Source organism: Glarea lozoyensis (genome assembly GCF_000409485.1).
Source record: "Glarea lozoyensis ATCC 20868 chromosome Unknown GLAREA2, whole genome shotgun sequence".
Classification (NCBI taxonomy): Eukaryota; Fungi; Ascomycota; class Leotiomycetes; order Helotiales; family Helotiaceae; genus Glarea; species Glarea lozoyensis.
The window spans coordinates 1218570-1231537 of NW_007360994.1; the positions used below are offsets into that span (position 1 = coordinate 1218570).

Sequence of the window (12968 nt, forward strand, 5' to 3'; positions counted from 1 at the left end):
ACTAGGAGAGATCAACGTTGCAATATGTTACTGAGATTGTAGGTTCGACATAACTTATTCTTTAGTGTTACAAGAATCAAATGATATAGAGAGGGGAACGAATCTTGGTGGAGGCCCGCGTGCTGAACAACACTCCGTGATCGGGCCGAGGTACCCGCACTCGTGACTACGCGATCAACCTCAATAAACGCGTAGCTACTCAAATGAATCGACGGGAAGTTGCAGGAGCGTATTGACACGAATTCAAGTTATTCTTTTCTTTTCTCTGCAATGGGCTTTTACAGGAACCCGCCACAATGTCTGCCACAATGGACGACGCGATGCAACCCCCCAAAATTCCTCGAACCCAAACTTTACGGGAGATGGTAGAAGAACGACTGGCCCTCAAAGCCGAACAGAGGAGATTGGAAAATGTCGCGCTGGAAGCGGCCGCAGAAGAGGAGAACACACAAGGCCTCACCACCGACGATGCGACCATACCCACGCCTGCAAAGCTTGTACCTCACGAAGTGCCAGTGAGAAGTGAACACCAAGCAAGCGAGATTCCGCGAAGAAGAAACACAGAAGCAGCAGCCCGAGAAACTGACGATGCTCTCCTGCTTACCACACATGCGCCTAAGGAACTCCAGAAGAACCAGCATTTGCCGCCCATTTCACAACCAAGCAGGTCACAATCGAACCTAAAGCGAACTGCTGCCGAGAGCTTATCCGTACCGAATCAAGAAGTTATTCCGCGCAAAAATCCACCACCGAACTTTGCTGGCCTGAAATCAGCTAAAAAGCGAAAGCGAACAGGTACTTCACGAAGCTCGTTATACATGTCTTGATGCTGATTTCTTAGATGACGCAAACAGTCCTTCAACCGATCCCATTGGTGGCCCAATAGCTTTGCATGAGAGCAGCCCATCATCTGTAAATGCTCCTAAGAAAGCTTCAAGGAGTAAAATCAAAGCTACGTACTCCAGTTACGAAATTATCGACTTGAGCAAAAGATTGCCGGAATGGTATCAGGACCTGAAAACTGTCAAGCAGAGACTCGCACGTGGAGATTTGGAATTATTAAGGGGCGTTAAAGATAACATTCAACGCTGCATTGAAAACAAAAGTAAAGTAACTCTGAGACAGTGCTTTTCAGAGTTGAGGGTCAGAATCAGCGACATGCAATTCTATGTTTTCCTTACTCCCGGTGCGTCAGGTGGCGCAGGGCTCGCGCCCTACTTGATCAAAGAGTCTAAAATCCTCGAGGACGGAGGTCTGCCGGTCATTTTCAACCGTAGTGATAGCGGATTCTTCCCATTCGATATTCGAGCAGATGCGGAGGCCATTTGGACCCGTGTAGGTTTCCCGTTCTGTTTAGTCTTATCCAACCCAAGTTGCTGAGTGAATCCAGTGGATGCGTGGAGACTTCGATCCAAGTCTTTTGAGAGGCGTCGATCCCGCTCACGGGGTTCTCCAAAAATCCGGCAGGAAGCGCACAGCATACAAACTGACTCCAGGCTATCAACACAAAATATCTGCCAATGTCTTCGGAGCTAATGGCCTATTCAACGGGCAGTGGTGGCCCTCAAGACTATGCGCGCTTAGAGATGGGGCTCACGGTGAAGTGGAAGCTGGTATTTGTGGTTCAGCAGATTCAGGAGCTTTCGCGGTTGTAGTCTCACAAGGAGGCTACGCAGATCAAGATAATGGCGACGTAAGTAAATTCGAGAGTTTGAAAGACAATTGTTATCAGTGCTGAAACTACTCTAGACTCTTGAATACTGTGGCACTGAAGGAAAGAATGGCGTTGTTTCAAAGGGCACACAATTTCTCCAGCATACTCACCGCAAAGGAGAAGTATTGCGTGTGCTTCGGGCCCCTAAGAAAAACTCGGTCTATGCACCAAAATCCGGCGTTCGATATGATGGGTTGTACAGGATCGTGGATAGTAAAACTCTCGATCCTATCAACGTTATGATTCGCTTCACGTTAATCAGAGTTGAAGGCCAGGATCCTATTAGGTGCAGTGGGGAAACTAGTAGACCGACATCGAAAGAGGAGTATGAGATGTCCAAAATTCGTAGCTATCTTCAGTGAGCTACGGGGTGTACATGTAATGTATAAATAGATGATGGGCTCTGGCGTATATTGGTGGATTTTTGAAAGGATGGGACTGCATTTACCGGTTCGCGGAGATATACCATACTTAGAGCATATCGAGGTCGTATTTAGTGAGCGATACAAGCATAAATACAGAAGCGTTAATGCGAAAAGATCGATTGTGTTCTTCATGACTTAGTAGTTTAGGTCCTTTCATGTCAAATCAACGGCAGATTTAGCAGACATTAAATCGATTCAAAGTGCGATACAAAAGTCCTTGCACTTTCTTATACTTATAGCCGTCCCTCATGTAGGCCCAGCATAACTATGTTATGTAGAAGTGAATTGAACGCGATGAAACATGAATCTGAAAAGATAGCAATGTTTATTTGATATTTAAGAAACATCCCTAATTGAGCATATCTCCAACTCGCTTAATGGTCCCTCGTAGTCCTTTCAATCTCCATGCTTATTTTTCTACATAATGTACTCAAGATGTTAAGAATCCAAGGTATAAGGCAGATGTTTTCCCAGTGGTACCGACTCGCACCACATATCTGTGACCTTCTCCCGTTGTTCCATAACGCCTTGACCAGTTTTCTCGTTAAATGAGCGCATAGTAATAAACAAGTTTCCAAGCATCGGATAACAAGCTGTAAAATTTCCCGTTCCAACCTGATCTTGCTCCACTGTGAAATTGGAAGCCCAGATTCCCGGATTGGGTTTATGAATGCTCGCGCGGGGGATAGTCGAGACTATACAATCAGTGGGGTCTCTTGATAATGGACGGTAAGGATGTACAAATCTTTGTGCCACATCTTTCGCCAAAACGATTGACGATGACTTTCTTTTTGATGTGTGTTACGGAATCCTGGAGTTGGATGTGTGTCTCATTGCCCGGCTGGTCAAGACAGTCATTTGGGTCTAAATCCCAACTAGTCATGTCGACACGATCGAAGGGGTGCGTTGTGATCGTAAGTGTTACGAGTCCCAAGAGAACGAGGAAGTTGTACATGATGTTCTGCATCTTTGTGGTTTGCATATCATAGAGTTGACAAAATGTTTTTCTGTGGAGTGGAGTGACGATGGATTGGATGAAGCCTTTTCTTGTGGAAGTTATGGCAAATAAAATCTCTGTTGGAAGTTGCAAAAAAGGTAATAGTCGCCGTAGTAGGCTAAGGCTATTTTAACCCACTTGGGTCGAAGCTCCATGAAATAATTTTGCCTTTCTATTCGGTTAGGGTTCTTGAGGTCTCTGATAAGTGAGCTTCTTGCAAAAAGGGGTAACTCGGCTCTGGGAGAAACTCGCTTAACGCAATTATATATCTAAACGAAGGAGGTCAGCGGATCTAAGTTTTTAACCGAGTCCGAATGAAGAAAGATGATTGAAACTATCAGTCATTTCGGGATCTAATATCAGTATGCTAAGCTTTCCTAGACTGGATTAAATAAGTATTCATGCATGAAGGAAAATAAGGACGCCAGCTTGGTAATGCTATGGACAGGTGACGGTGTTCTTAAACTTTCATGAATTCACCGTGCTAATATGAGAAGTGCTTGGAAGGTATTCGATCTTCACATACCTTTGCAAGTGTTTGACATTACGTCTTGTAGGCGGATTTGTACAATCCGATGGGATTAACTTTGGAATGTTACGGAGGTCTAATCAAGTTACCCCCCTTTTTCCTTTTGGCGACACCTATTGACTTGTAGTGTGCCGATCAAAATACTTTTTGATTAGAAAATGTCAACTTACCTGACTATACCACCAGTGTGTTGCAAATCTGACAGAACACCCCCTTGTGGTGGAGGAACATTACACTACCCAAACAGCTATATTTGCTCAATTTCTTTGAGTTAATATACAATATCGACTCTATTGTGAAGTGTAATAAATATACCTAGTTATAAAAGCGAGCTGGGAAGTCGTTTTCTAGCATTGACACACTACAAGGGTGTCCCGTCAGTCTTGCAATGCACTGGTGTACATAAGATCAAAAGTTCTCATAGTGGTTGGAATGTCTGTAGGAGTGAACCGGATCAAAATTCAATCGATGTTACTCGCAGGGTTCTAGCTACGTGGGTGCAATTGTGTTAAGAAAGCTCAGTGCCGTTTTATTAAGTCTGATATAATTCATCATTTTGTAAAATTACTAGTATTATTGAGGAAAGTAAATTCTAATTCTACTAGAAAGTGACTAGCCATCATTATACGGATATCATCGTTCAGTTGATCCCGATATTTCACGTAAATTGTTGATTATAAATACGGCCTGAAATAGCTTATTAGCTCCAACGCATACGCAGCTCCATTTTCAATTCCAATCGTTCTGTCCAATGCGGCCACGTAAAATCTTATTTCAGGCTTCACCTATCGATTCGCCAAACATTCATCTAGCTTAACCCGGAAGTTTGAGGTGTACAAGTCGTTACTGTAAGAGTCATTGTGAGATCAACAGTAATGGTAACTTGAGAAGTGATGGAGGCTATGGCCATCGGTGTGGATAGAGTTGAAGTGGAAGAAGTTGAAGTTGATGTGGATAAATTTAAAGTAGGCTGTGTCGAAGTGGAAGATGTTGAAGTAGAAGATGTCGAAATGAAAGAGGTCGAAACGGAATATATCGAAATGAGAGATGTAGGAGTGGAGGATATCGAAGTGACAGAATTTGAAGGAGTCGATGTGGAAATGGAAGATGTCGAGATTCTAGAAGCGGTGGATGTAGGTACTGTCGACGGCCGCGAGCGGCCTGATTCCTTGCACCAATGATAAGCAACTTTACTGAGTTGCCAAAACTCTCCTATCAAATGTCGTCTATCAGAGTGAAGTTTGACCCATTCTCCAATATTTGTAGAGTTTGCAGATTCAAAGAAGTAGTTATTAACCTTATCCGGGTCGAGGTTTCTATTGTCAGTGGTAAAACTGTTTGCCTCATATCCAACATCTCCTTCCACTTGCTCGTCTGAAGAGGATGGTTCGGTTATAAGAGAATAACACATATATCAACGGTCAAGAGTTGCCACGTACGTCTACTGTTATAGATAGACTGTCAAAGTACAGGGAACACTATCTCAAAACCCCAATCTTGTTACTTCTGTTAAGTGTATCTTTCGCTCCTGGCATTTTATACACAGCTGCGGGACAGTGATTTGAAAGGATAGGAAAATGGTCAAGCCGAGTCACGGCACATAAAAATAATGACTTGCAGATGTATACCCTAATCGGATGCAAGGGGAGGCGGGGAAGATTTCTCATGCAGCCAGCAAGGTCAGGGTATATTGACCCGCGCGGCGTGATTGGCGGCCATTTGGAAATACATATGAAAGCACTAATCTGGAGGGGATCGACACACCTCATCGGTCATCTACTGACGCTGTATAAGGCCGTGTTTACTCACCTGACAATTTGACAATAATTGTCAAATTGCCAGATTTAAGCATTAGGCTAGTAGGGGGTGATTTTTAGTCTATTCTTCTTTAGTATATAGGTAGGAACTTGTCTCTACGACGTGTAGTAGCGCTAAGTCTAGTAAGGGTGTAACCTTATCGTCGCCTCTCGTACGTTATAATTAAGATTTCTTTATAATTAAGATTTCTTTATAATTAAGACTTCTTTCTTATTAATTAATTATTAAGTAACTATAGTACCTAAGAAGAAAGTAAATACGAATAAAGCCGCTCCTAGGAGGGTATCGAAAGCGGCGGTAGAGACTAGAACCCGTAAGCTGTCTAGGAAGGCGCTTAAGGTACTTAAGAATAAGGGTTATAATAAGGTCGAGGAACCTAGCTTAAATAATAAAGATACTACGTAGTCTTATTATAATAACTCCTAACCTAGTCTTTATTCCTTTACCGAAAATTATCGCTCTCTCCTATCTAGTCCTATACTATTACCTCTACTTAGATCTAATACTTAAGATCTAGAGCCTTAAGATACCTAGGAATTATCCGCTAAGAGTAATAATATCGTTTAGACTTAGGATATAGTTCTCGCTATATATACTACCTTATTAGACTATATTCGAAAGGGTAAGAAGCTAGATATTAGGTTTAAGCTAGAGACGTAGTAAGCGGTAGTACTTATAGTTAAGGAGGTATATTTGGGTTAAGGTATAGTTACGGCTCTTAAACTTAAGAGTAAGGAGAATATAGAGAGGTATTATTATCTTAATCTATAATAGATTAAGAACTAATCTAGATAGGGTTAGAACGATAAAAAGAACGTACCTAAGGTCGTAGATAGGGTCTAGGATAAGGCTTAAAAAGTAAGGGTTTTAAATAAAGATCTATCGCTTAATAATTAACTTATATACTTAATAGTTACCTTTATAGAAAAGGATTAAGTACTATAAGAAGAACTCGTTTACGTACTACGATATATTAGATAAGATCTACGAGAATAGGATTATAACTAGAGTCTACGTAATCTACTTCTCTCGTTAAAATAGAGGTATAGATAACTCGAAATAATATCTCGACAAAGACCTCGATTTAGACGATTCTTTCCTTAATCTAGTACTCTATACTTTAACTAGACCTCCTACTATAGTTCCGGATCTTATACTATAACGAAATCATAGTAGAGGACCTAATACTTTAGCTCTTATTAGTTTAAGAGTATAAGCGTCTAAAAAGAAGAAAGACTCTATTAATAAGAAATTCCTAGAGAAGTATACTTAGAACTAGATTTTAACTCGTAAATACTAGGAGAGGGTTCTTACTTAAATATAGAAAACTAACGCCCTCTAAGTTAACCTTTAAACGTCCCTTATAGTAAAGGCTTTAAAGGAATTATAAGACAAATATAGTAATAGATTAAACGTAGTCTAGATAATTAAAGCTATTAAGTTTCTAATAAATTCTAAGGTAGCTTAAGTATTTATATTATTAAGAGGCGAGATTTAATAACTTTAGTTATAATACTTTAGTAAGCTATAGTTTCTTAATTAGCGCTATATAATAATAGTAATACTATATAGTAATACTTAGAGTTCTAGAATTATCTATAATTTATAATTTAATAACTAGTAAAAAATAAAAACTAGTTATCTATAATAAAAGTAAGATCTTCTTCTATTATCTTATTCTCTTTCTTCTTATTATTACTAATTAGAACTAAAAGCTTATCGTCGGTATTCTCTATATTACTACTCTCTTCTTTGTCTATATTATTATCCTCTATCTTAATATTATCGTCCTCCTTATTATTCTCTATATATATCTAAATAAAGTTAGGGTTATAAACCTACTAAGTAAATATAGCTAATTCTTCTTCTAAAACCCTAATAGCTATACTACTACTAGCTATAATCTCTACTTCTAATCTCTCTACTAAAGGGACTATATAGTCTATAAAGACCTTTTTAATTGTACGCTCTTTCTTGTCTTTATTATTATTATTATTACTATCCTTAATAATAGTATACTTTTTACTCTATATAATACTAGTTAGTAACGCTTTATAGTAACGCTCGCGATATTAATATATTTATAAAAGTACTTATATAAGCTCCTAGGTTCTTCTTTAACTCCTCTATCTTCTTATCTTTAATAGCTTATAGCTTAATACTTTTCTTATTAATATAAATAGTTATTTTTAAATTAGCGTCCTTATTATTACTACGGCGAGACTCTATAATAGTATTCTCTACGGCTTTAATTATAGTATCTTAATTAGCTTTAGAGAGATTTTCGAAGCTAGGCTTAGATTTTACGACGGCTTATACGTAGGACTTTACCGAATAATCGGCCTACCTTACTTACTTAATAAACTTAGCGGTTTTTTTATATATTTATTAGCGACGAGCGTCAAAAGAAGATATTTTAAAAGTATTTAGAAAGGTAAGCGTTACTAGTAGGCGTTATAGTTAGAATAATAGAGCTTAACGACGATTATTAAGGAAAACCGATAACTTTATAGAAAGAACCTATATTTTATAAGATTATTAGAAATATCGAGATATTATATTAATATACTATTATACTTTCTATAAATCCTTCTATTATATTATAAATTAGCTATTATTAGAAATTTAAGCGAGAGTTAGAAATTTATAGTATAATAAGATAATTTATAATATAATAGAAAGATTTATAATATAATAGAATAATTTATAAGATAATAAGATAATTTATAATACTATCTTATAATATATAAAGGTCGACCCTCTCTAAGAAAACTAGAGCTCTTTACGCTCGATAGTATCTAATCTATAAGTTATCTATCTAAGAAATAGTAACGTTTAATAGTAATACCTAATAGGTTCTAAAGCTTTAAATCGCTAGAATAGTATATAAAAAGAATTAACTAAAACGAATTCTAAAGGTATAAGTATATTATAATAACTATTATATAAAGGTAGAAAGTAAGTAATCCTTAATAGTAACGTAGAATAGTAACGTCTAACGTCTCTAAAGCTCGAGTACTTCGCAAAATCTAATATTACTAAAAGGCCGAAGGCTACTTTCTCTCTAAACTCACCTTCTAACGTCTAGTTCGTAAGATTACTTAGAATATTTATATAAAATTCGATATATAATTCTAAAGTATAGTTATCGAAATACTTTAAGAGGTATTAGAATATTACTTAGTAGTATACTTCGAAGATATAATTCTTTTTTCTAACTCGATATATTCTAAAAACTAATATAGTAATAAAATAGCTATAAATATATATATAATTTATATAAAGCGTATTACTATTTAGTAAAAAGATATACGATTAGTCTATTAGTTTTATTAGAGTAATTTAGTTACGTAAGGAGTTTAAAAGATATCTTAAATATTATAATTAAATTTATTACTTTTTCTATCTATTAATAAAATATTAAAATAATAACCTCTTCTAATTATAATAGTAATACTAGATAGTAACGCTATTAAACTCCTTTCTTTAAGAATCGTATAATTTCGCTATAATTCTAATATATAATAGCTACTTTCTTATAGGTCTCTATTTAAATATAACTAATAATCCTTCTATATCTACTAACTAATTACGTCCCTTAACTTATCTATCTTTTTATTTCTACGTTATACTCTACTATTTTAAGTATTAATTAATTCTTTATTATTACTACCCTCGATTTACGGCTCTATACTATTCTTATTCTCTAGATTATCTACTCTATTACTCTCTTACAATTAGATAAAATTATAGAGCCCTAATAGTACTAGAACTAGGTAGTTTTAGGTGTCGATCGAGTACTCCGTAATAGTACCTAAGATCTTAAACTTTCTCTTATTTATACCGAATATTCTCTCTACTACGTTTCTTATTATTATATACCTTAAGTTAAAAAGCTCTTACGCGTTCTCTAGCTTACAGCTTACTAACCGATTCTCTACTAGGTAATATTGTACGCTATAGTAGGGCGCTATTACGAACTTAGAATTAGCGTACCTAGCGTCCCCGAGTATTACGGGAAAGCTATATATATATAAGGGCTTACTTGTAGGATTAAATAAGTTCGATAAAGAAGAGAGAAGAACTCTACTTAGAGCCCGCCTTTTATATATAGAAGTACGGCGCTTAGTAGTAGCGCTTTATATAGCGTATTAGGGTAGGGCCCTCGCTTAGTAAGTACTAGTACGTATAGCTAGTATTCTACCCCTAGGGTCTAAACCCTTATATTACCCCTCTTCTCTTATCTATAGTCTATTAGTATCTATATTTACTACTAGGTTATTCTATTAGTAGTCTTCTCTTAAAATAATACTTTATCTAACGTATATTTGTTAGATTTTATTTTCTCTCTATAGTCTAAAATATAATTATTTTTAAACCTAACCTTTTCCTACTTTACCTTTACTAACTTTACCTTTATATATTCTTTTACCTTCTATTCCGATCTAATTAAATAGAGCCTATCTCTATAGCTACTAGTAATCCGCGCTATAAATACTAGAATTTCTCCCTCTTTTTATCTTTTCTTTCTTTTTATTAACTAACTAAAATAAAGGTAAGTAGATCCCTTATCGGACTCTAATAGAAACTAATTAGAGAAAGATAGCCCTCTCCCTAGTAGCCTATATCTATTACGCTAGATATACTAACCTCGCTATTAACTATATCGATTAAGATATAAGTTATAGAACCTACCCTTTTTCTATTAGGGTCCGCTAACTTTATTAGCTTATACGAGCCCGGTCCTATATCTCTTATACCTATTTAAAATATACTTATAAGGACTTATAAGTTAACTAGACTCCGATTAAAATATATCGCTAACTAATCTATAGGCCGTAGTTTACTTATATCTCTTATACTACCTAGATACGTTCTATAGATAAGGAGGTATATATTTATCGGGCTCTACTAGTTTTATATCGGCTAACAAGTATTTTAGAAAGGATACCTATAAGAATTTAACTAAGGTTCTAAAAGCTTAGCGCGCTTTAAAGCCTCTCTAGAAGTCCGAATTACTTTCGTCGTAAATTACCTACTTTCTAATAATTTTCTATCGCTAACCGCCCTTTCTAGGAGCGTCGCTAGTAAAGTTTCTTAATCTATTATCTCGATAATCGCCTAGAATAGCCTACTATAAGTTATTAGGTTCTACTTATTTTCTATCGCTAACTACCTTCTAGCCCTAGTAGAGTCCCCCTAGCGCTTTAACTTAGAGTCTAGCGTAATAGCCCGGTACCCGCCCTAAAGTAGCCTAAAGTTACTAAGTCTAAGGATTCTAAGTAGAAGAAGAGAAAGTATAATAATACCTAGTAAATCTTTTAGCCTCTAGCTCTTTTCTTATAGTTTTCGGTTTTAACTTTAGCCTAGTAGATTTTTCTTTTTATTTTTTTGGTATATACCTTAGTCTAGTAACTTTCGCTTAGTCTCCGCTCGGTTATACGCGGCCTTTAGCTACGACTCTAGTACTACTTAGTAGAATTATTTTTCTATAGTATAACTTACTTTTTCTATAGTATTTTCGGTAGTCTCTATATAGAGGATAATCTAATAAAATAACGTAATAATAATAAAACTAAAACTTCTTTCTAAAACTTCTATAATCTATAAAATATATCTTAGACTCTATAATATTTATATATTTTTTATTTATTCTTAATTTTTCTTCTCTTTCCCTTATACTATTAAAGGGCTATTATAGAGTCTAGAATCTCTATAGGTAGTCTTAAAGTCGTCTATAGCTATAGTATCTATTAGGTTTTCTAAGAGTTCCTAGGTTAGCTTATAGTAGCTAGACTATTTTACTAATACTTATCTAACTTTTCCTCTTCTCTTAGCTTTATCTTTAGTATAAAGTATCTTTTCTACTTACTATTCTTTATACGTTTTAAATAGCTCGGGTTCCGGCTATTTATTATTAGTTTTCTACCCTAGTAGGGGGTCTTAACTTACTAGCTATAAGAGGTCTATATAAAATATAGAGTAAATATTACTAGGGATCTCTAATAAATAGATAGATACTAGTAATAATACCTTTTCTACTATATATTTTACGTATTTATAGTCTAGGCTCCTCTTAGATCGAGATGTCTAGTAGTTACGTAAGTCTAACTATACCTTATTACCTACCCGGTAAACTAGGGCCGGAGTCCTTTTTTTATTAGCGCTGTCCTCTTATTTCTAGATAGTATCCGCTATATTTGCCTAATATAGCTCGATAACTTCTTTTATCTTTTTTATAAAGGCTTTTACTCTCTTAGCTACGAGGAGCCTAATATCGAAATCGGGCTCTATTTCTAGAAGAATAGAGGACGGTAAGTCGTAACTATATATTATAAAGAATAGGCTTATCTCTAAGCCCGCTTAATAACGACTATTAAGCGCTAACTAGGTAGTAGGGAGCTATTATTTCTAGTCGGATTAATCTTACTTAATAAAGTACCTTAAGTATACTTATACTTCTTAGTTTATCCTCTCTAGCCCTCTATCTATTTATAGATAGTATCTAGAGCTTAATCTCTATTAAACGCTACTTAAGTAATAGAAGGCCTTCTAGAATATACTCGTCTAGTTAGTCTCTCTATTACTAGTAATTACGTAGAGTATTCTATAGTATTATACCTAGTACTCTATAAATCTTTCGGTATACTTCTTAGCTTTTATACTAGATATCGCCTCTAATACGACGGTTTTACTTAACTAGTCTTTAATTACCTATAGGTATCGATTCCCCTTAGAGTTTAGTAGGTTAGTTATAAAGTCTATAGAGATTTTCTAAAAGAATTAATTAGATACTAGTAATAGTTTTAGGAGGCCGTACTTATTTTCTCTCTATACTTTATTTCTTCTATAATAGTCGTAGTTTCTTAGAAATTACCTTATATACTTAGACTATAGCGGCTAATAAAAACTACGCCCTAGTATAAAAGTAGTAGAGTCCTAACCTAGATAGCTATAAACTAGAGAATTATAGATAGACTAAATAAGCTTTGTTCTTAAGGTATTATTCTATAAAAGTTTAGGTTCCTCTTTATCTATATTACTCTTCGACAAAAAGGGGGCTCCTAGAACCTATAGCTTTTCGCGGTAGTATAGGTAGCTATTTATATTAATATTATAGTTACCTACCTAGATCTTTATTTTAACTTCGCTTAGAAATAATTAGTTACCTTTTTATAGCGAGTAGAGAATAGTTTAGTATAGTATATCTTTCTATACTATCTCGTCTTATAACTTATTTATTTCTAGGTTCTAGAATAGAGCTAAGGACTCTATATTTTAGTAGTCGGAATTCTATTCGAACTATATAGCTAGTATCTAAGTAGATATAGAGGCTACTACTACCTCTCTTTTCTCTATTAGGTCTAGCTAGTTCTTAACGTAGTCTAAATCTAAAAATCTCCTAAATCTTAATATTTTATTATCTTTCTCTAAAGTATTCTACTCTCTTTTTAATAGAGCGTCTAGTACTATTACCTTATTTCT

The 12968-nt window shown here is 35.4% G+C and overlaps 3 protein-coding genes across 3 annotated transcripts; 2 read left to right on the forward strand and 1 right to left on the reverse strand.

Moving 5' to 3' along the window:
• Positions 1 to 296: 296 nt before the first annotated feature.
• Positions 297 to 2076, forward strand: GLAREA_03732 (uncharacterized protein; the record flags this gene model as incomplete). Its single annotated transcript, XM_008083985.1, has 4 exons — positions 297 to 795; positions 842 to 1335; positions 1391 to 1693; positions 1750 to 2076. The coding sequence occupies 4 exons, from the start codon at positions 297 to 299 to the stop codon at positions 2074 to 2076; spliced, it is 1623 nt and encodes a 540-aa protein (XP_008082176.1).
• Positions 2077 to 2577: 501 nt separating this feature from the next.
• On the reverse strand, positions 2578 to 3094 carry GLAREA_03733 (uncharacterized protein; the record flags this gene model as incomplete). The annotated part of the gene is made up of 2 exons (XM_008083986.1): positions 2578 to 2834; positions 2881 to 3094. 2 exons carry the CDS (start codon positions 3092 to 3094, stop codon positions 2578 to 2580), a joined length of 471 nt encoding a protein of 156 aa, XP_008082177.1.
• A 1464-nt stretch (positions 3095 to 4558) lies between these two features.
• Positions 4559 to 4846, forward strand: GLAREA_03734 (uncharacterized protein; the record flags this gene model as incomplete). The annotated part of the gene is made up of 1 exon (XM_008083987.1): positions 4559 to 4846. One exon carries the CDS (start codon positions 4559 to 4561, stop codon positions 4844 to 4846), a length of 288 nt encoding a protein of 95 aa, XP_008082178.1.
• Between the last annotated feature and the right edge of the window lie 8122 nt (positions 4847 to 12968).